At 41.6% G+C, this 21,221-nt stretch overlaps 2 protein-coding genes across 3 annotated transcripts; both read left to right on the top strand.

Annotated features, from left to right (window-relative positions):
* The first annotated feature begins 203 nt into the window (after positions 1-203).
* On the top strand, positions 204-15,165 carry erbb3a (erb-b2 receptor tyrosine kinase 3a). 2 transcript variants are annotated; one of them, XM_067255085.1, is made up of 29 exons: positions 204-503; positions 4,423-4,580; positions 4,976-5,162; positions 5,894-6,019; positions 6,195-6,257; positions 6,375-6,493; positions 6,764-6,905; positions 7,064-7,177; positions 7,295-7,412; positions 7,541-7,614; positions 7,725-7,815; positions 8,590-8,607; positions 9,078-9,295; positions 9,451-9,583; positions 9,839-9,932; positions 10,296-10,450; positions 10,541-10,594; positions 10,717-10,858; positions 10,947-11,066; positions 11,262-11,360; positions 11,459-11,644; positions 11,759-11,914; positions 12,205-12,280; positions 12,365-12,511; positions 12,671-12,768; positions 12,882-13,067; positions 13,203-13,262; positions 13,371-13,641; positions 13,891-15,165. In XM_067255085.1, the coding sequence occupies exons 1-29, from the start codon at positions 422-424 to the stop codon at positions 14,751-14,753; spliced, it is 4,350 nt and encodes a 1,449-aa protein (XP_067111186.1). In that variant the 5' UTR covers positions 204-421; the 3' UTR covers positions 14,754-15,165. The 2 variants fall into 2 exon arrangements, with proteins under 2 accessions (XP_067111186.1, XP_067111193.1); XM_067255092.1 differs by lacking the exon at positions 8,590-8,607.
* A 358-nt stretch (positions 15,166-15,523) lies between these two features.
* pa2g4a (proliferation-associated 2G4, a) lies at positions 15,524-20,379 on the top strand. The gene is made up of 13 exons (XM_067242699.1): positions 15,524-15,696; positions 16,657-16,785; positions 17,079-17,184; positions 17,949-18,018; positions 18,137-18,229; positions 18,367-18,430; positions 18,555-18,633; positions 18,743-18,821; positions 18,937-19,070; positions 19,179-19,273; positions 19,367-19,494; positions 19,659-19,712; positions 19,833-20,379. The coding sequence occupies exons 1-13, from the start codon at positions 15,615-15,617 to the stop codon at positions 19,893-19,895; spliced, it is 1,176 nt and encodes a 391-aa protein (XP_067098800.1). The 5' UTR covers positions 15,524-15,614; the 3' UTR covers positions 19,896-20,379.
* Positions 20,380-21,221: the final 842 nt, after the last annotated feature.

The following is a 21,221-nucleotide window of genomic DNA, read 5'->3' as shown; positions in this document are numbered from 1 at the left end:
TATTATTTAATATCTACATCCATCTGATCAAATCTGTTATTTAAATGTAATTCATGCAACTCAAGGAAACCAGTCGCTTCTGCCTCTGATTGGTTACACATCTCGCCAATCAGTGACTATGGTTTTACTCATCGAAGAAGTTGTGAGATTCCATAGCTTGTGACAAGCCTACTCGTAACCATTTACATTTGCGTAGAAGCATATGCTCGTTACACTCAAGAGACTGCACTTTCGTAAAAAAATTTTTGTTGCGAATAGTTGAAACGCCTCTGTTGTTGAGATATGAGGACATATACTTAGTGATAGTTCAATTGATTTATTTTAATAAATGAACTAACTGAACAAACAAGAAGAAAAAGGTCCTCCGGTATTTTCTTCAGTTCGTTATGTTTGCTAAACAGGACCAGTGTTTGGAATAAGGATGCTTGTACTCCGGCAGGTGCTCACCCTATGCGTCGCGCTACCATTGTTTCTCCGGTCTTCCGGTGCTCAGACCCAGGAAGGTAGGTCCAGAAGTGTTTAGATAATTGATTTATTTCAATGTATATGACCAGTGTACTTATGCTGAAAACTGGGCAATATGTATAGGTCAACCTGAGAAACGAGATAATTTCCGATAAAACAACAACCCCCCACCTCATATCAAAGAAATAAATTACCCCCTGGATCCAGATTTAACTAAACTCAGATCTAACAGTCCTTAAAGTGTTCCATTTTGAAGAATAGTATGGACAAATGGACTTAAACCCCAAATGAATGACTAGCATTGAAGTTGCGGATAAAATAAATGTGTAAACGGTTACTGTCACTGTTTAATTCATAATTAATGTGTTAGTTAAGTGGCATCTGTTTTGTAAAGTGGAAAACAACTTCAAAAGGCTTTTACATTCTCTCTCACAATGAAATCAGGGGTGCTGTCATTCAGACCCTAGAGACAGAACCAGTTTGATTGGTGGAAAACCTGTTTTCAGTGACTCAACTGCCTCTCTCAGTACTCTGCCTGCTTCTTGGCTATGTTTGTCTCAATTGTCTGTGATTCTATTGTGTCCACACTTACTATGCTCACTGCTATAACTAGCAAACAAAAAAGGAGTTCCTTCCTAGAACATGCTGAGACATAGTTTGAGGGTTTTTGTGCCTTTTTTGCTCTTAATGCACTTGAATTGGTCTCCAGTCTATTGGCAGTTGCAATCTCTGCAGCAAATCCCAAATGAATCAGTGTGTGTGTATTTATGTGTGTAGAGGGATTGAGATGTTGTGCTTGGAATCTGTCTGGGTGGTGAACACAAGCTGAACTTTGGCTCCATGAAGGCTGCATTGTCTGGCAGTAGGTAAATAAGGTGGTGCATTTCACTACAGGTAAACAATGTCAGAAACCGGTCAGGGAGGGGGCAGACCTTAGGCGACAGAGCCCTTGGCATCAGTTCAGGGAAATACACTGAGGTAAATAGATTCAGCGTCCGAACCTATGAACTCATAGCAGAACAATGATTTGGGATTTTGATCCATCACATATACTGCACAATTTTAATGCCCCCTGGTTCAGAACTATTCAGCATTTACGTTTTAGGTATTTACAAAATAATACCTAAAACATGCTCAGAAATAGTTGTCACAAGGTGTTATGGTTTATTATTACATTTACGTTTTAGGTATTTACAAAATAATACCTAAAACATGCTCAGAAATAGTTGTCACAAGGTGTTATAGTTTATTTCAATGATGGGTTTCTGACCTAATTTCTTTTATAAGTAATACTCTTTACTCCTGCCCTCTGTACTCATGTAGTCATCTCTGTTGGTGGCCTTGCAGTCTGTTTAGAATTAGGGACAGGGCACAGGGTTGGTTGTATCTAGATTGCAAGACCAGTGTTATTACACCATGAGGTTGAGAGATAAGGACAATTGGTACGACATAAAAGATTACCTTATCTCACACTTGGCTTAGTTACACTATATCTCCGTCTCCTTAAAATGTTATATCTTCTTAAACTCTTTCTCTCTTTCTCTCTTTCTCTCATTTCAATTATTCACTGTGAAGGGTATGTCCTATTCAACCAGATTTTCTTACGTAGAAAATATAATTCAGACCTTAGGCATGCTCTGATTTGAGGACCCTTCAAACTAGTCCCTATACATCTGGATGATGATTGAACATGAAGGACTTTGATTGGGTTGTTTTTCACTTCTACAAAGAACTAATGTACAATGCGGTCATTTCCAGAGACAATTTTGTGGTGTTTACTATTTGTTCTTTACTACTTTACAACTCTTGTGTAACTCCTGTTTCCCATTGTTGAAATACCTTGTCTTTCCATTTGGTGAAGCAGGTATTGTAGCGTTGTAAACATCCAAACATTTCTGTGCAACAAGATTAAACTTTTATGTTGTAATGTATAGATGTTATACAGAGGTGTCAGTGTGCATATATCTCTGCATATCTCTGTGTGTTTGTTTGTGTTTGTGTGTGTGTGTGTGTGTGTGTGTGTGTGTGTGTGTGTGTGTGTGTGTGTGTGTGTGTGTGTGTGTGTGAAAGAGAGTTAGAGAGGTATGCAGTAATCTCTTGGTGTACTGTGCCAAGTTTCAGTTTACCTCACTCTCCACTGCTATGGCTTTATTGAGCTTGTTTATATCCTCCCTCTTTTCTTCTTTTACCCTCTCTTTTCTTATCCCTTCTCTTTTTTGAGTCTGGAAACCTTGGAAACAGCTGAATAAAATGACAGCTAAACCTGACCTTGGTCCTCTGGCACTGCTAAATGTTTTAATGTGTTTTAGGTTACGCCCTATTGCATTTGAAGCTGTGACTTCATATACACGACACAAAACGAGACACTCAGATGGAGAAAGAACAAAGAGTGATGATGAGTCAGATTGAAACAAATCTGAGATTTAAACAAATGAGAATTAAGTCAGTCTGTGTACAGTATCGGTTTGAGATTTTGAGAGAGAAATAAATGAGAGAGAAAAGAAGAGAGGGCGGGCTTGGACAGGAATCTTGATGTACTACAAGACTTGTTTTAGCGCCCCTTTCAAAATGGGGCCATTGTGCGTGTGTGTATGTGTGTGACTTTGTATGTGAGAGTGCATTATATGAACTCCACCCCTTTCTCTCCCCCTGTGTTATCCATCTGCAAACACTGAAAGTACCTCTTTGAGAGGGGGAACCCACTCATCCTATTGAGATTCTTAACTTCTGCAGCTGCAGTGTTGTATGTTACTCATGTATTTAGCTGTGTCTCTGTGTGTCGGGTATGTGTGTGTGTGTGTGTGTGTGGGGGGGGGGGGGGTTGGGGGGTTGGGGTGTCTTCTTCATAATGCAGAATGTGCCCATTCCTTTGGGGATGTTTTGAAAATGTAACATTGCCTTGGATCTTGTCTGTGCAACCATTGTGTTTGCAACACATTTTCATCTATTGGAGTATACCTTATACAGGTACAAATGTCCAGGACTAAGGGCACCTCAAGACATTTACTGTCAACAGCTTCAGCCATCCACTGATAGCTGGCTGCGCCCAGTACTTAGCCTAGGTTGGGCTGTGATAAAAAACGTATTGGTCAATGTACAGTACACTTCAGAGCACAATTGCTTTGTAACATGCCTGATCATGGATAAGAGCACCAATATCTTCTCATGCAAGCCAGTGGAAGCCAACAAGTGCTCAGGAATGTACCATGAGCTCTGACACATAGCCAAAGCCCTGAGATGTGGGTGAGGATCAATGTCGAGGTTCACATTCTTCAGTGTGGAGCTAACAACACCTGTGACCCTATCTCCTGCCTCACAAATACAATAAAGTGGCTGCTATCTGGACTTTATGGCATTTTCACCTGCTCATTGAACTGTTATCATGCACAGCCATGCTCTCTGGAGAATCACCTGCTCCGGTTTCACTGATTGTTTTTCCTGACCAACTGACTTCCTTGTGACAAACACACACTTAACATTTAAAATGGATTATAAAACAGATTCTCCTTCTTCCTCTCCATCTCTCTCTCTCTCTCTCTCTCTCTCTCTCTCTCTCTCTCTCTCTCTCTCTCTCTCTCTCTCTCTCTCTCTCTCTCTCTCTCTCTCTCTTTCTCTGTCTCCCTGTTGACATCTGGTTGAGATTTGAATAGCAAAGCAGTCTCTGTTTAAGTGACATTGAATGACTGAACTCTGTAAATGTCTGTAAACAAGGCCTAGTATGTTCGCAGCAGAGAAAGGCCTACCCTGTACTCTATCACTGGATATAACATAAATCACATAATTTGCCTCAGTACTGACTAGTAGTCCAAGCAATTAAGAACAAGACACAACGATTAGCAATGAAACTGGCAGCAATGTTAGTTTTGTTCAGAAATGCCACAGGGAATTTAACATTGACATTGGTCTTGGAATTATAGATTAATTTGATAACAAAATCACTGTATTTTTTCTCCTTAGTGGTGATATGTACTGGCACCAAAAATTCCCTGAGTGTGACAGGAGATTCTGAAACGCAATACAAACTAATGAAGGAGATGTACACTGGTTGCGAGATTGTCATGGGTAACCTGGAGATCACCATGATGGAACACTGGCGAGATATCTCTTTTCTGAAGGTGAGTTGCGTGTGTGCAAGAAATAGCTGTGCAGTAATGGCTACCTATGCAGTACCAACCTCTCTCAGACCAACTGTTTCAGGCCCAAGTTGGTGGACCAAAACAGGCCTGTTATTACTGTTTCTAGAGAGTGATGTCACTGACTAGTGTGCACAAGTCCCTCATCCCACCACATTGTTGCACTGCCATAGTGCACTGCCATGACTAAACCAAGGTGTAAACCAACTGTGGCTGAGTAGCTAGCTTATCATACACAATACTGGTAACAAGCGTTTCGATACATTATTTAAAATTATTGAGCTCTGCTGACATACAAAAATAACAGACTTGTCTTAGTGTAATCTTCTATATCTCTATATACTCACTCTTAATTATTCCTCCCAACTCCCCCACAGTCTATCAGGGAAGTGACAGGCTACATTCTGATAGGTATTAACCAATTCCGCCGGCTGCCCTTGGACCAGCTGAGAGTCATCAGAGGTACCACTCTGTATGAGGGGCGCTTTGCCCTCGCAGTCCTTGTCAATTACCAGAAGGACGGCCAGTACGGGCTTCAGGAACTGGGGCTCACACACCTCACAGGTAAACACACTTTAAAGGAACATAAAAACACACACACATTAAAACAACAAGCAATTGTTGTTATGACATGATCAACAGTATGTTACTAAAGGCTTCCCACTCTGACTTGACTGGCAGTATGTTAGTCATAGTGTGTACGTGCTTGCAACTTATATTTTATTTTATTGTATATTTTATTGAATTCTAATTCCACTTAGCACTGCTAGTTTATGTAACCTTAGTATAGATAGTCCACATATTTAAATTTTAGGTCCCTATATGTTTATTGTATGCACCTTCCTGCCAAAGCAAATTCATTGTCTGTGCAAACTTTCATGGCGAATAAATCCCATTCTGATTCTGATTCTTGTGTGTGGGAGGCTGGACAGAATGAGAGCCTGCCAGGCCAGTTGGATGTTAACTGTTGGCACTCCCACACCCACATAGCTAAACACACCCTCTAAGAAGCTGTTAGTTTGTAGAAGAGCACATACATGAGTGCGTCAGGTGTGAGCAAATTCCTAATGGGAAGTCCTTGCAATGTTCCATAACATGTATCAACTGTCAGTTAAAATATAAGCAGAAGGCCTTTATTCACACCAGATTTTGATCTGTTATCCATACACATGTTCTGCCATGTTTTAGTGATTATCACTATCACTTTTAACTGTAGTACATATGTATGTCTTGTGTCTGTGTGTGTGTGTGTTGGTGTTTGTGGTTGTGATTGTATGTGTTTGTTACCTCCACAGAAATACTGGAGGGAGGCGTCCAGATCATCCATAATAAATTCCTTAGCTACTCCCCTCAGGTGAACTGGCTGGACATAGTGAAGGATGGAGCTTCAGAGGTCATAATTAATGATAATGGACCCATAGGTGAGGACAGTAGTTAATGCTGGCTAGACCTGGGACTCAATGTTTTTTAATGAACATCTAGAGTAAAGTTTCTTTTGAAGAATTTTTACCTTTATTGAAACTTTAGTGAAGGAGACCAGCTTAATTAGTACAAATTATTTCTAACTTGGTTTTGGTAATGTGTCTTCTATTTCAGCATCTTGTGATGAGGAGTGTGGGGGCACTTGCTGGGGGTCCAGCAATGAAACCTGCCAAATATGTAAGTCTCTCATAATGCTCTCAGAACAACACCTTCCTGATGTGAGTTAAAGTACTGTACTTACACTTTATCGTGAGTTTTAAGTGCAACTGTTTTAACTGGCATCTTTTTTTTCAGTGACCAAGACAGTGTGTGCCCCCCAATGTAACGGCCGCTGTTTTGGTAAAAGCCCCAGTGAGTGCTGTCATATGGAGTGTGCAGGAGGATGCACTGGACCCCTTGATACAGATTGCTTTGTGAGTCTGCTATGGTGCATTATACAAACACACACACACACATACAGATACACGCACACACACACACAAACACATCTAAATATGTGAGCTACTGTATGTTATCAATACAATTCACAATGTATGCTTCATGTTTTGGCTACCCGCAATGTTTGGGGCTATCTCGTTGTTATGATCAGTGACCTATGCACTTTTGTTAAGCTCTCTCTTGGAAGTCGCTTTGGATAAAAGCGTCTGCTAATTGAATAAATGTAAATGTAAATTCTCTCCCAGGCTTGTAGAAACTTCAACAACTCCGGCTCCTGTGTACCCCAGTGTCCCCAGACCCTTATCTACAACAAGCACACCTTTAAAGTGGAGGACAACCCTAATGCCAAGTATCAATACGGCTCCATATGTGTGGCCCAGTGTCCCCGTAAGTTCTCAGACAAACTACTTCACCCACTACACACCATCACAACTCGTATCTCAAACATCAAGTTTATAAGCCTTTTGTTCTCTATTTCACTGTAGCTTTAATTTGTTATCTAAAGAGTTCTTATTCTTTTCACTCATTCTCTGTTTTCCTCACAGCCAACTTTGTGGTAGATGGGAGCTCTTGTGTCAGCAGCTGCCCCCTTAATAAGATGGAGGTGGAGAAGAAAGGAGTGAAGAGATGTGAGCCTTGTGGAGGCCTCTGTCCTAAAGGTATCTTACACATACTCCTATGTAACAATTCCTCACTCATTGGCCCCAATAGCAATCCTATTGACAGATATATTGTTCTCTCCTCTCCTCCCCCTGCCCTCTCCACTTTTCCTTTAGCTTGTATTGGTACAGGCACAGACAAAAGACAGACAGTGGACTCTAGGAATATTGACAGCTTCATTAACTGCACCAAGATTCAGGGAAGCCTACATTTCCTGGTTACCGGAATAAAAGGGTAAGAAACTGTAGTGACAGAATCAAAGTTGTAAATTGGCTACCTCCAAAGGTACTATATTACTGTATATTACTGTTCTTGTCATTCAAATATTACTCCCTGTCCAAAATATCTTTTTTTTTGTAAAGTGATCCTTACGAAAACATCGCAGCTCTGGATCCAGAGAAACTGAAAATATTTAAAACAGTGAGAGAGATCACAGGTATGTGTGAGTCTGTTTGCATGTGTGGCTCGTTGGAAAGTCTTTATTCCAGTAAGTTCCAAGATGTTTATGCCCTTCTTTGAATCTTATATCATATCTCCAATTCCCAGATATTTTGAGTATTCAGTCATGGCCTGAAAGTATGTCTGATCTGTCTGTGTTCTCCAACCTGTCAACCATACAAGGAAGAAAGCTCTACAGGTAACCAATCATTTGACTTCTATCCTTATTATTTAGAACTGAAGTTTTTCCTATTGCACAATGTCACCTGGACCAATAACGTAGCCTTTTGTTTTGCGTTGCATTTTGCGTTGCATTGTAGACTAAACCTTGACATGTATGTCCTGTGCCTTATTGTCATGTTGTATCACTCCATACATATCACATCTCCATGAAATGCATGTCCTGTGTCTTATTGTCATGTTGTATCACTCCATACATATCACATCTCCATGAAATGCATGTCCTGTGTCTTATTGTCATGTTGTATCACTCCATACTTATCACATCTCCATGAAATGCATGTCCTGTGTCTTATTGGCATGTTGTATGACTCCATACATATCACATCTCCTTGACATGCATGTCCTGTGCCTTATTGTCATGTTGTATCACTCCATACATATCACATCTCCATGAAATGCATGTCCTGTGTCTTATTGTCATGTTGTATCACTCCATACATATCACATCTCCATGAAATGCATGTCCTGTGTCTTATTGTCATGTTGTATCACTCCATACTTATCACATCTCCATGAAATGCATGTCCTGTGTCTTATTGGCATGTTGTATGACTCCATACATATCACATCTCCTTGACATGCATGTCCTGTGTCTTATTGTCGATGTTGTATGACTCCATACATATCACATCTCCATGACATGCATGTCCTGTGTCTTATTGTCATGTTGTGTCATCTCCTGTACCCCCTCTCATGGCTCCCTATGTCTTCCCCCTGTTGGCTACATTAGAGGAGTGAGCTCTAAAAGGTACAGTAGTGTGTCATGTGTTGCACTGGGCTTCCTGGTTCCTCTTATTGATAATCACAAGACCTTTTAACCAAAACAAGCTATTGCTGACCTTTTACTAATATAACATATTCCTTTAAAGAAACATCCAAGACACGACAAATCAATTGGTGGTGGTGGGATATTTACTCATTTCTTTTTATATGTCTATTGCTCTTAATATGGTCATTATATAGGCCAATGAGGGAGTATGGGATGGTTGTGAAGCAGCTGGACTGTGTGTACACTCTCATCGCATTATGAATGAACAAATCCAATGATTTCATTTTGGTGACTGATTCTGTCAATTGTTTTCTTTTCCATCATAATTGTGCGTGTCTGAATCCTTTGACCTTTGTTTGATTTGGCTGTTTCCTGACCCCTCTGGCCCCTCTTTATTCCTGCCGTCACGTTGCCATGGTAACCCCTACCCTACTCCTCTTCGTGCTCAGGGGTTACTCACTGCTGGTGATGAGGATCCCTACCCTGACCTCCCTGGGTCTGCGCTCGCTACACAGGATCAACGACGGCGGTGTCTACATCACAGGAAACAGCCAGCTGTGTTACCATGACACAGTCAACTGGACACGCCTCTTCAACAGTAGCTCTCGGCCCATGCGCCGCCACAAGAACATCGACATCAAGGAAAACCAACCACAGATCCACTGTGGTAATGAAAGGGGAAGGGACAGTGTGTGTGTGTGTGTCATGTATAAAACGTATGAAATGTGTCATGCAGTATGTATTATTGTTTTTATTGATACATTAAATGTTTACATAATGTTCACAGCCTGTCATCATGTTTTCTGTATTCCATGTGTGTAGTTGCAGAGGGCCACGTGTGTGACGCCTTGTGTTCTTCTGAGGGATGTTGGGGTCCTGGGCCCAACCAGTGTCTCTCCTGTAAGAACTACAGCCGAGGAGGCACATGCGTCCCAATGTGCAAATTTCTATCAGGGTCAGTAGTGTACTCATCCCTTCATCAAGCAGAATGTACATAATATATACATTAAATGTGTCCAAATATATACAGCAAATGTGTCCAGGGAAGTCAGGTGGCTGAGCGGTTAGGGAGTCGGGCTAGTAATTTGAAGGTTACCGGTTCGATTCCCAGCTGTGCCAATGATGTTGTGTCCTTAGGCAAGGCACTTCACCCCACCCAATGACTAAATGTGTGTGTTTTTGTGTTGTAAACTTTTCTCTGTCTTCCCAGAGATGGACGTGAGTTTGCTAGTCAAGAAGGCGAGTGCATATCCTGTCACTCTGAGTGTGAGGTCCAGACAGGACAACCCACCTGTACAGGCCCGGTATGTCCTCCACCACCAACCTTGTCTTTTCAAAATGTCTACAAGACAAGGACATAGGTTTCATGAAACATGTTATGTATGTACACTTTTTGAAAATGGCAAATCTGCACCCTACTTTTTATGAAGACAATTTTATTTCACACCCGCATCCGCAGTTATAAAAAAAAGCTGTCCCACCCACATTTGAAAACAAACCTATGCCCTTGTTATAAGACAAGTCACACTTCCACGACTTCCGTCCATTCAGCTCTTTGTACACTACTGCCACCAAGTGGTGTCACCAAATTGTGACTTACATTTTAAAATATGTTGTAGACATTCTGTGCATTACTGTATGTTTTTTTCTCCCCCCTCTTTCTTCAGGGTGCAGATGAGTGTGTTGTGTGTGCCAGTCTGAAGGACGGTCCTCACTGTGTGTCCATGTGTCCTGAGGGGGTGATGTCAGAGAAGGGGCTCATCTTTAAGTACCCAAACTATCAACGCCAATGTGAACCCTGCCACCTCAACTGTACCCTGGGGTGAGAGATTATGTCATTATGCTTGTGTGTGTGTGTGTTTGTCTTTCTGACTGTGTGTGTGTTAAACTATTCTGCGCTCTGTACATCTAGGTGCTTAGGCCCAGGCATTGAGGACTGTCTGGAGCCTGACAGATCCACCTCTAGGTGAGGGTTTGTGCAAGATTATCAATATCTCTTCCTTTGTAATAAAAGGAGAACCCAGGAACCAAAACCTTTCATGTTAAAAACTCATAGACTGACATTTCTCCCATTGTGTCTCCATCCAGCCGAGCCACGACAGGAATCGTTTTGGGGGTGATATTAGCGTGCTTTGTTGGCACCTCAATCTTCATCATGAGTGTTTTGTACCGCCGCAGCCTTGCTATCCGCCGCAAGAGGGCTATGAGGAGATACATGGCAAGTGGAGAGGTGAGTCAGAGAAAAGAGTGGGTGTGAGCTTAGTACTGTAACAGTGCACATGCGCTAACATGTTTTCTGGGTGTGTGTGTGTGTTCAGAGTTTCGAGCCATTAGATCCCAGTGATAAAGGAGTCAAAGTTCATGCTCGTATCCTGAAGATCACAGAGCTCCGTAAAATCAAGCTGCTGGGAACTGGAGTGTTTGGCTCTGTCCACAAGGTAGGACATAAGCAAACTGGGACTATGTTAGTGATCTGTCTCCCGATTTTTTATGCAAACCTATTCAATATCCTCACTACTATTAATCTCCAGTGTTGAATGTAGAGGTATGAGACCTTTGGCTCACTCCTTTGTCACTACAGTATATGCTTATCCCTCTCTCTTCTTCTCTGTCGGTTTCTCCACCTCTCTCAGGGGGTATGGATGCCAGAGGGAGACTCAGTGAAGCTCCCAGTTGCCATCAAGACTATTCATGATCGCACGGGCCGACAGGCCTTCCATGAAATCACTGATGTGAGAGAACCAACACATTATACCAGATATATTTTCACACATATTGTGTACACACATCAGTAAATGTGTTTACTGATGATCCCTTGTAACACCTGCAGCATATGTTGGCAATGGGCAGTCTAGACCATGCTCATGTGGTCCGGCTCCTGGGCATCTGTCCAGGTGCCAGTATGCAGCTTGTCACCCAGCTCAGCACACAGGGATCCTTATTGGAGCACATCAGGCATCAAAAAGACAGCCTTAACCCTCAGAGATTACTCAATTGGTGTGTGCAGATTGCCAAGGTGAGACATGTTCTGTGTGTATCTGTATGTCTTTGAATTCATGTGTGTATATGAATGGTATTTGTGTGTATATGAATGGTATTTGTGACGTGTCATCTATCTCTCCCCCTACAGGGTATGTATTACCTGGAAGAACACAGGATGGTCCATAGGAACCTGGCAGCCAGGAACGTGCTTCTGAAGAATGACTTCATCGTCCAGATCTCTGACTACGGCATCGCAGACTTGCTCTACCCTGACGACAAGAAGTACTTTTACAATGAGTCCAAGGTTTGTATTGAAATGGCTACTCCCTGTAGGGAAACATACTGTTACCAGAGAGTCCTCATTGATGTTAGCCGTGCTCAAATGACACCGTTGATGATTCTGGTCCTGAGTGGTACCTTCCACAAGGAAAACCTTATTGTCCTATCAGTAACTTTATCAGTTACGTTTATATAATATGTGGTGATCGGTTCTCATCAGTGGTTCAAAATGCCCCCCTTTTTTCTCAAAAAACATGGACTTTTCTGTCTTCTCTAAAAGAGAGCATACTTACATACTTTCTTCTCTGACCACAGGCACCTATCAAGTGGATGGCTCTGGAAAGCATCTTATTCCGCAGATACACACATCAGAGTGATGTCTGGAGCTATGGTGAGTCTAAATGCATGACAGTTGAACTATCATGATTACAACTTAAAAAAGAACACACTTCATGTCAACATTTCTTCCTTGCAGGTGTGACCGTGTGGGAGATGATGTCCTATGGGGCTGAGCCCTACACGACAATGCGTCCACAGGAAGTACCGGATCTGCTGGAGAAGGGCGAACGTCTGTCCCAGCCCCAAATCTGCACCATAGACGTCTATATGGTCATGGTCAAGTGTAAGCAACCATACTCCCTCATCCTCAATTCCTCTGTCCAGCACTCAGACTAGCATTCTAGCATTCGAGAATTATAGAATACATCTACACTCATTAATGTTCAATAACTGGTATTTATACATTCTCACGTTGTCCTTGGTCTCTTTTTCTTCTTCTTAGGTTGGATGATTGATGAGAATGTCCGTCCAACCTTTAAGGAGTTGGCCAATGAATTCACCAGAATGGCAAGAGACCCACCCCGTTACCTGGTAATCAAGGTAGGTTTAAGAATGAGGAGAAATAAAACTAAATTGGGGATTGTCTCATTTACCTGGTAATGGATGTGTTACTTCTACATGAGCCATTTGTGGTTGCTATTTATCACCACCAGGGGGACTGCAGCTTGTCAGACTCAGGTCTGGATGAGGCACAGCAGCGGGGACCAGAGCTGGGCGACCTACATGGAGAGCTACAAGGATTGGATGAGGAGGGGCTGGAATCTGGCATGGCCACGCCTCCTCACTACATGTCACAGTCCAAGAGTCTCCCTCGCCTCTCCAGAATGGATAGCCACAGGGTGGGTGAAGGGCCATTATATCACTTCATCACATTCTATCTATACAATATGTATATAGATACATATGGGGTATGTTATAGACAGATTACCAGATATTCATGTCCCTAATCCATCCCATTCTGTTTTATTCTTAAGGGGATTTCCAGCATGGCAGGGTACCTGCCCATGACCCCAGGTGTTGAAAATCCAGGACAGGTTGGTCTCTCATCTTCATCTGTTATCCACCCTGTATCCTATTGATGTATTACTGACAAATGTCTATCATTACATACACATAAGTATCTTTTCTATTCTTGTATACAGTACATGTGGCCATCGCGTTCTCGCCTTAACTCTGCTCGCACCGTGTCTGAGAGCTCTGAGGGCCGGGGCACCGTGGTGGAGCTCGAGATGAGCGAGGACGTCTCATTAGCTGGCAGCCTCAGGAGGAAGCGACATCGAGAAGACAGTGCCTACATGTCTCAGAGAGACAGCATGTCAGGGGGGCCGCCAGAGACATTCTCCCCAGATACAGGGGGGGAGGAGGACCACAATGGATATGTGCTCCCTGGTCTAGGAGACAGCCTCGAGAGAGGTACTTACAGAGCCCACACATGGTTTTCCTAAAGATAAATGGGTGTATAATATATGTATTGTAAATAATAATACAAATATATATATTTTATATATATATATATACAGTATGTCTCAATTATTCTGAGCCAGTGTAACTAACTTGCTTACAAGTACACCAATATAATATGAGTGTAGATGGCAAGTATGTGAAAAAATGTAATGTTCCTTTTCATATAACTCATCCAAATCTCTGTAATTATTATTCCAGAAAGCCTACTACTCTCCACCTCTCAAGTCACCCTGCCTCACGAGAGAACATTGTCCAAGTTACCCCAGCGCTCCTCAGGACTATTAGAGGACCCAGACAGTGCCAGTGAAGAATATGAGTATATGAACAAACAGGCATGCATGATATCTCTCCAGACAACCAGACAACATCCTAGTCACCCTAAAGATGGCGCACAGTGGTTAAAGATGAATAAGAGATCAGGCTCCTCATTAACACCACTAGGCACAGAGTGCACAGGTAACCGTACATCTGGTTGTCAGGGCAGTGATGGCCAAACCAAAAATTATGACAACCAGAATACAGAAGACAGTTATGATTCAGACAACATCGAAGAGCAGGGTTCTGGTGAGGTTGAATATGAGTACATGGACATTAGAAGTGTTGAAACAGAAACCAACGACCCCCCAAGTCCAGATGTCCCTAAACCCAGTGAAACTGCAGAGGTGCGTCTGAAAGTTAGACGTAAAGTTAAGAAAGAGGCTGTAGAAAATGAATATGTAGAGAATGACTATCAGTACACTAACAGCCAGCCCAGACTGCATCAGGCTCTTCGTGGCAGGGATGGATTGAGGCTGCAAGGAGAGGATGAGGAGGAGGAGTATGCGTATGAGGAGATGGACTCCATGGCGGTCCTTGGAGCTGGGAACTCAGTCGAGTACCAAAACATGCAGGGAGAAGATGAGGGTGCCTTTGGTAGGCAGGGGACTCAGCACCCTGGGGTTGGGACCTACGTGAAAGTGCGTGCTGGGGTTGGGGAGCCTGGTGGCGGAGATCAGTCTTTTGACAATCCAGACTACTGGCACAGCAGATTGTTCTTAAAGCCCAATGCATTGCGGACGTGAGGCTAAAGTAAGAGATAAGAAGCATGTAGCTGTGGCATTTCCATGAAAATAATGAAGGAACAAGACAAATGCAAGCAATCCAAATATAGTGAATGAAAGTAATGTTGGATCTGTGTGTAACTTTTTTTTTTTTTTATTATGTGTCTGTTACAAGTTTACATTTCCATTGTGTGTTTTTTGTGCTAACTCTGGTATTAAAACCGTACAACCAATAAAGGGACTGAGTGCAGATTAGCCTACACTACTATAAATGGCCAGATTACAAGCTTTGTTGTATTTGTAGTGCATTATGTAAGAACAAAATTTATTTGAACAACTGTCTTTTTTCATACATTTTATTCATGACTTACAGAATCATTCATCTTACATTATATTGTTTTTGTTTCAGAATAAATAAATTATTTCAATATGTTTGAAATTGAGCGTTTGATCCTACATCCTCATCTTTTCCATGCTGGAAAGAGTAGGCCACTATTAGATAAGCTTTTAGCTGGCTAGTATTTGAATAGTCTAGGTAGGCCTATGGGTGGACTAATCTCGAAGAACATGAGTACATTTATCCATTCTGTCTCAATACTAACGTTTGGGGTTTAGAACAATCTTAATTGTGCGACTATGTGAAGACAAACTTACGGGAAATGGTAAAGAATGAAACTATTACTGATTCACTAGAGCAACTGCATTTTGGCGGTTTGTAATTTTTGTGACGCAACTTTTACGTAGCATTGAAGTGGGTGGATGTGCGGAGAAGGGGCTGGCTTAGTGGGTTTAGACCTGACCAGAGATCGGAGAGTTAGGAGCTTGGGAGTGTGTCTGTTGGGTTACTTAACACATTGAGTTGTAAAGAAATCCGCCGTTAAAATGTCTGATGACGAACAAGAGCAAACTATCGCCGAGGATTTGGTAGTCACCAAGTATAAAATGGGAGGTGACATCGCCAACCGTAAGTTATCGTAGCAATGTGTGTGACAAGAATGAGGTGACATGCTTGGCCTGTCGCGCCGTGCACCACCACCAGCTTGTAGTTAGCTTGCTAGCTTGCTAGCTAGCTAGATAACTGGTAGATTGCTAGCTAGCTACGCTAAGTTATCTGTCACCTCAATCGAGCAGCCATGTGCTTTGCTTTGACATGCCAGTCTCAATTCAGTAACGTGCTAAGAGTAAATGGAAATTGATAAAAAAAAATAAAAAAAAAATGAAGCCCACTTAGCGCTTGGTATCTAATAATGAAGCAGTCCTCTAATTTGATCCAGATCATAGCAAGCTTGTACTGTACTATTCCGGTAGTATCCGTAGCTATTCCCGCTGTATGTGGCCCTGAGCTGCTAGCTAGCCAGCTAGTTAGCTGGCTAGCTAGGTAGCAAACTTCCTCTGTTTAAATGAGCTGGTTTACACCAAGACTAGCACCTTCCATAGAAACTTACGCTAACTCACAACTGCAAAAACTCCAAGGAGCGACTTGCAACGTTTTTTATGTTTTCATTCAAACTTTTCGTGAACTGTAACAGTTATTAGACCCGCTGCGATAACCGCAAAAAAATAAGTTTATCCAATGACATTGCCTCCTGATTTATAAAGACCCAGGACTCGGGTCTGGGGCAATTAAGCTTGCTAACTAAAGGTATTAGCTACTTCAGTAATAGTTGACAATGACAAATAAAGGCAAAATTGACTAAACACATCTTTCCACATTCCAACGTTGTTTTAACTTGCAGTTAACTAAATAGGCAGGTAGTAACTTTCAAAGGTAGCCCTAACATGTTTTATACATGCCGACACTACCAAAAACATAGACGTAAGCCTACCTCATCATGCAGTCATTTTTGTGGATAAAATATGCTATTTTCCGTCTTTTCTTATTGTTCAATCTCACACATTACCCCATCTCCTGTCTGTTACTTAGAGGCCCTACGAATGGTGATGGAGGCAGCCACAGCAGGGGTTTCCGTCCTCAGCCTGTGTGTGAAGGGGGATGCTCATATCATGGCAGAGACTGGGAAGGTCTTCAAGAAGGAGAAAGACATAAAGAAAGGTGAGGGGCATGGGTCAGGACAAGGAGAGAAGTACATGGAGCTCATAACATAAGAGAGAGAGAGATAAGACTGTTTGCAAGGACTCTTGTAGGTCACATCAGGGCTTCACTCATGAAAGAGTTCAGTTATCATCTGGATGTAGAATTTTCACAGATTCAGAGGGGGCATGAACTTTGCTTAGGTGTCTGAAAGTACTAGTAGGACATTTTGATAGATCTCTTTCACACACACATGCACACGAAGTGGCTGATTTCCAAATGAAGATTTGGTGGTTCTTTCTTCCCTCTTCCAGGCATTGCCTTCCCCACCAGCGTCTCAGTCAATAACTGTGTTTGCCACTTCTCTCCCCTGAAGAGTGATCCTGACTACACACTTAAAGATGGGGATCTGGTAAAAATGTAGGCACCTCCATCCATAGTAACATTCCTCCCCCTATGTCCTTTGTGTCTCCAGTCTCCCAAGTGTGTGTTGTCTTGCTCGTCTCTCTCTTGTGGCGTTATCAGGGGTCTGAAGGGTTTTCTTTCTGATGTCTAAAGCATTAGCTCCTGTCTCCCTGTGTATGGTGGCAAACGACAATTAAGGTTTGACATGTTAAAATGTATTCGCATTCCAAGTCTACTTGTATCAGTCCTATTGACTTGGCATAATTGTAATGATGGTTTCACTATAGCCTCTGAACATAACATGCATGTAGATAGATAGCTGTTTCATCTTACTTGTTGGATTGCCACTGTGTCTTTGTCTCTATGTTGACCATCCCAGTCATGTCTTGAATCAAATAAATCTAATGTCTAAAGAAATATTGTTAAATAAGTTCTACCTCTGAACAGTAGTGGAATTATCTGTGGTACTGCCAAGAGAATACCTTATAGTATAGTAAGTATGTGTTGGTTATCATGACTCATCAACAACTTTCACCCTTTGGTATATCCCTTTGGCATGTTCCTACTACTAGGTAAATGCATTTTCTGTCTAGACCTGTATGCAGATGACTTTTTGAATGCTTAATGTGATTGATATTTATAAATTCAATGAACCAATATTGTCCTTAAGCACAAAGATGTTCCCAACTGTGATGGTCTGAGAAAGTGTTACCCACTTTAGCTTTTATTCATCCCGATGATCAAGTTTCTGTGTCTACCTGTTTCTTCTTTTTTATTAGTGACCTTGGCGTCCATATTGACGGCTTCATTGCCAATGTTGCTCATAGCTTTGTTATTGGAGCCACTAAGGTATGTTCTTGTGAGGGAAGAAAATTCTCTGTAGAAATTGTCACTTTGAAGTCCCTCTGTGTGTAACAAGTCTTCCCCAACCTGTCTTCTGCCCCCCCCCCCCCCCTCTCCACTTTAGGAGACTCCAGTTACAGGCCGTAAAGCAGATGTGATCAAAGCAGCTCACCTTTGTGCAGAAGCTGCTCTGCGCCTGGTCAAACCTGGCAACCAGGTAGCAACCCCCTTTGCTAGTGTTTCACACCTAACCAAAACTGTACACACAACTGAGTATGTCCAGTTTTTCAAGTTTGGTTGATGAATACATTTGGTTTTCATTCATTGTCAGTTTTATTCTTATCGTTTTCTCAGAACTCTCAGGTGACAGAGGCTTGGAACAAGATTGCCCAATCATTCAAATGTTCACCAATTGAGGGTGAGGCTCAGATGTTGTAATAGAAAGTTGGTTTGCCAGATAGAGGAAATTGAGTCAAACTTTCCTTTATGAGTCCAAGCAAATTAATTGTAAGATTATGATTTATCTTAAATTTCTGTTGAAGGTATGCTGTCTCATCAGCTAAAACAACATGTCATCGATGGAGAAAAAACTATCATTCAGAACCCCACAGACCAGCAAAGGTAAGGTGTTACTTTTTTATGTAGACCATAGGCTGACTAGTTTAGAAGAATAGGTTTTTTGTCTTTAAAATCTTGGTGTCAATGACTATCAATTACCGTCTATTGACAGAAAGGACCACGAGAAGGCAGAGTTTGAGGTGCATGAGGTATATGCTGTTGATGTGCTGATCAGTACTGGAGAAGGAAAAGTGAGTGTTCAGATCAGTTTACCGTCTTTTCTTAGAAATTCCTGACCCGAAATGTACAAAAAAACGGAATTTCTACTAGAAAATCTTACTTTTTCCCCCCTCCTTATCTTTCCAGGCCAGGGATGGAGGACAGAGGACAACTATATATAAGAGGGACCCCAGCAAGCAGTATGGATTGAAGATGAAGACCTCCCGCATGTTCTTTAGTGAGGTGGAACGACGTTTTGACACCATGCCTTTCACCCTAAGGTATAGTATGACATCACTCTGTTTTCTCCTTTGCAGTCAGACACCATGCAAATGTTTTTTTTTGTTTGAAAGTTTCATGTTTAAGCTCTCCTGTTCTCCTGACCTCAGGGCATTTGAGGATGAAGCTAAGGCCCGTCTGGGTGTGGTGGAGTGTGCCAAACACGAGCTCCTACAGCCTTTCAGCGTGCTCAATGACAAGGAAGGTATGTCTCGCTCTCTCTCCCCTCCTGCACAGTGTCTGGATGCATGGCCTTTCCCACTTTCTTGTTCTGACAGTCTTGTTCTTTCTCTCTCAGGAGAGTGTGTGGCTCAGTTTAAGTTCACAGTGCTGCTGATGGCCAATGGCCCACATAGAATCACCAATGGACCCTTTGAGCCTGAGCTCTACAAGTCAGAGCACGAGGTGCAGGATGCTGAACTCATGGTAAGACCCGCCTGCCTACACACATTCAACATTCAGGACTGCTGGAATGCACAGGGGGCGCAATCCATTTTATTAAATAAACTGTTGCGCTACATAAATAACACAAATATTACCCCATGACTTGTAGTACCTTGAGGCATGACAAGTTATTTTTTCCACTCTAGACTCTACTACAGAGCTCAGCAAGTCGCAAAACACAGAAGAAGAAGAAAAAGAAGGTTATTTTTGTTTTTCCTGAATACTATTATTATCTACACTATACTATTATTAAATAAGAAACAATTCTCTTTTTTGTTGTTCTGTATGTTCTCATCTACTTCCTCCTCTATCTCCGCCAGGCCTCCAAGACAGTTGAGACAGCTACTGGGCAGCCGACTGAGGAGACTGAGGCTGCAGAGTAGATTCTACCTGTCTTTGGGAAACACGCAAACTCATACCAACACCCCAAATAACAGAACATTTAAAATTAGGAAAGGAAATTACATATTTGCCAATTGTAATGTTTTTTTTGTCCCCATATGTTTTTCTGGTTTTGAGCCCACAAAATAAATCTGATGGATCTAATTATGATCTTTTATTGGATGCACCAAACTTGTGGAATACACATTTGTTGGTGTTCTATGCCATTCTGGGGATTCTCAAGTCCAAACACAAACATTCACAAAGGTAAAGCCTCACATCTAAGTGAACAACTTAACTTTTCCACTGAGTTTATCTGCTCTGACCATTGATACTGTAACTGGAATGAAAAATGGGAAAACACACTTTGGATTATTTTTTAGAAATGTGTTTTTACACCTTACTGTTGGGTGATGCACCTGACTGAAAATCTTGCTACATGGGTAATATGTTATGAACTTTCTAAATTAAAATGGTAAAAACAAACTGTTAACAAAAATATTGTTTTGGCTAAATTGTTCACAATGTCTTGACAGTTATACATGGGTTCAAAAAGTATTACACACGCTTGATATGGCAGTGTTGTTGATGGAAGATGATTGCTTGTTATTAATGATTGCATATAATTCACTATAATTAACGTTATATGTATTTATATGGAGTATCATTTAGTCTACAGAATTACAGTACCAACACCCGGCCTCACTTTTGGGAACACTGCTACACCTACTTCCATCAGATATTAGCCAAATTGTATTTGAAATCCCTTTAAAATACTTCTACAGTTTATTTGTAAAGATAAAATTACATTATGGATTTGGGGGGAAACCTTTAATCTACTATATTTAAATGATGCTGCGTGTTCTAATCTGATGAGTCAGTGTTGGTAACATCAAGAAGGCAGCTGAAGGAAACAAAAAGTAAAATTAAAGTCAGTATGTGCTTCACAATATGACAAGATCTGAATCAGATGAGTCCAGATCATCTGTGTCCCCTGACCCTGAACTTCTTGATTTATATCTGTTTTGCTGTTGGGCTTTTATAAAATGAAATAAATCAATTACATTTATATTCATAAGGGCTTTCTCTCGTTTGTGTCAGCTCATGCTCATATATTAGGCCTACATTGCATGATCAATGATAAAAAACAACTAACACCAGGTAATATGTATTACCTGGTGTTGGTAAGTATTATCTAAAATCTCTTTTTATTCTAGAACATTAATCGGTAGTTCAAGTATTACAATGATGACAGCGCTGCACTCTTAGCCTATAGTCCACAGTTGGCCTACATATCCCGATGAGCTTAGTGTTGGGCGATTGAATAT

Source organism: Osmerus mordax, chromosome 1, assembly GCF_038355195.1.
Source record: "Osmerus mordax isolate fOsmMor3 chromosome 1, fOsmMor3.pri, whole genome shotgun sequence".
In the NCBI taxonomy this organism is placed as follows: domain Eukaryota; kingdom Metazoa; phylum Chordata; class Actinopteri; order Osmeriformes; family Osmeridae; genus Osmerus; species Osmerus mordax.
This window is presented reverse-complemented; position numbering and strand designations above follow the sequence as displayed.

Excerpts from the sequence above, each read along its gene's own strand:
- erbb3a (XM_067255085.1), top strand. The coding sequence starts at position 422 with ATGCTTGTACTCCGGCAGGTGCTCACCCTATGCGTCGCGCTACCATTG. Across the intron at positions 9,933-10,295 it reads AACCCACCTGTACAGGCCCG|GGTGCAGATGAGTGTGTTGT; the intron begins GTATGTCCTCCA and ends CTCTTTCTTCAG. Across the intron at positions 12,512-12,670 it reads CTATATGGTCATGGTCAAGT|GTTGGATGATTGATGAGAAT; the intron begins GTAAGCAACCAT and ends TCTTCTTCTTAG.
- pa2g4a (XM_067242699.1), top strand. The coding sequence starts at position 15,615 with ATGTCTGATGACGAACAAGAGCAAACTATCGCCGAGGATTTGGTAGTC. Across the intron at positions 18,431-18,554 it reads CAAATGTTCACCAATTGAGG|GTATGCTGTCTCATCAGCTA; the intron begins GTGAGGCTCAGA and ends TTTCTGTTGAAG. Across the intron at positions 18,634-18,742 it reads AACCCCACAGACCAGCAAAG|AAAGGACCACGAGAAGGCAG; the intron begins GTAAGGTGTTAC and ends GTCTATTGACAG.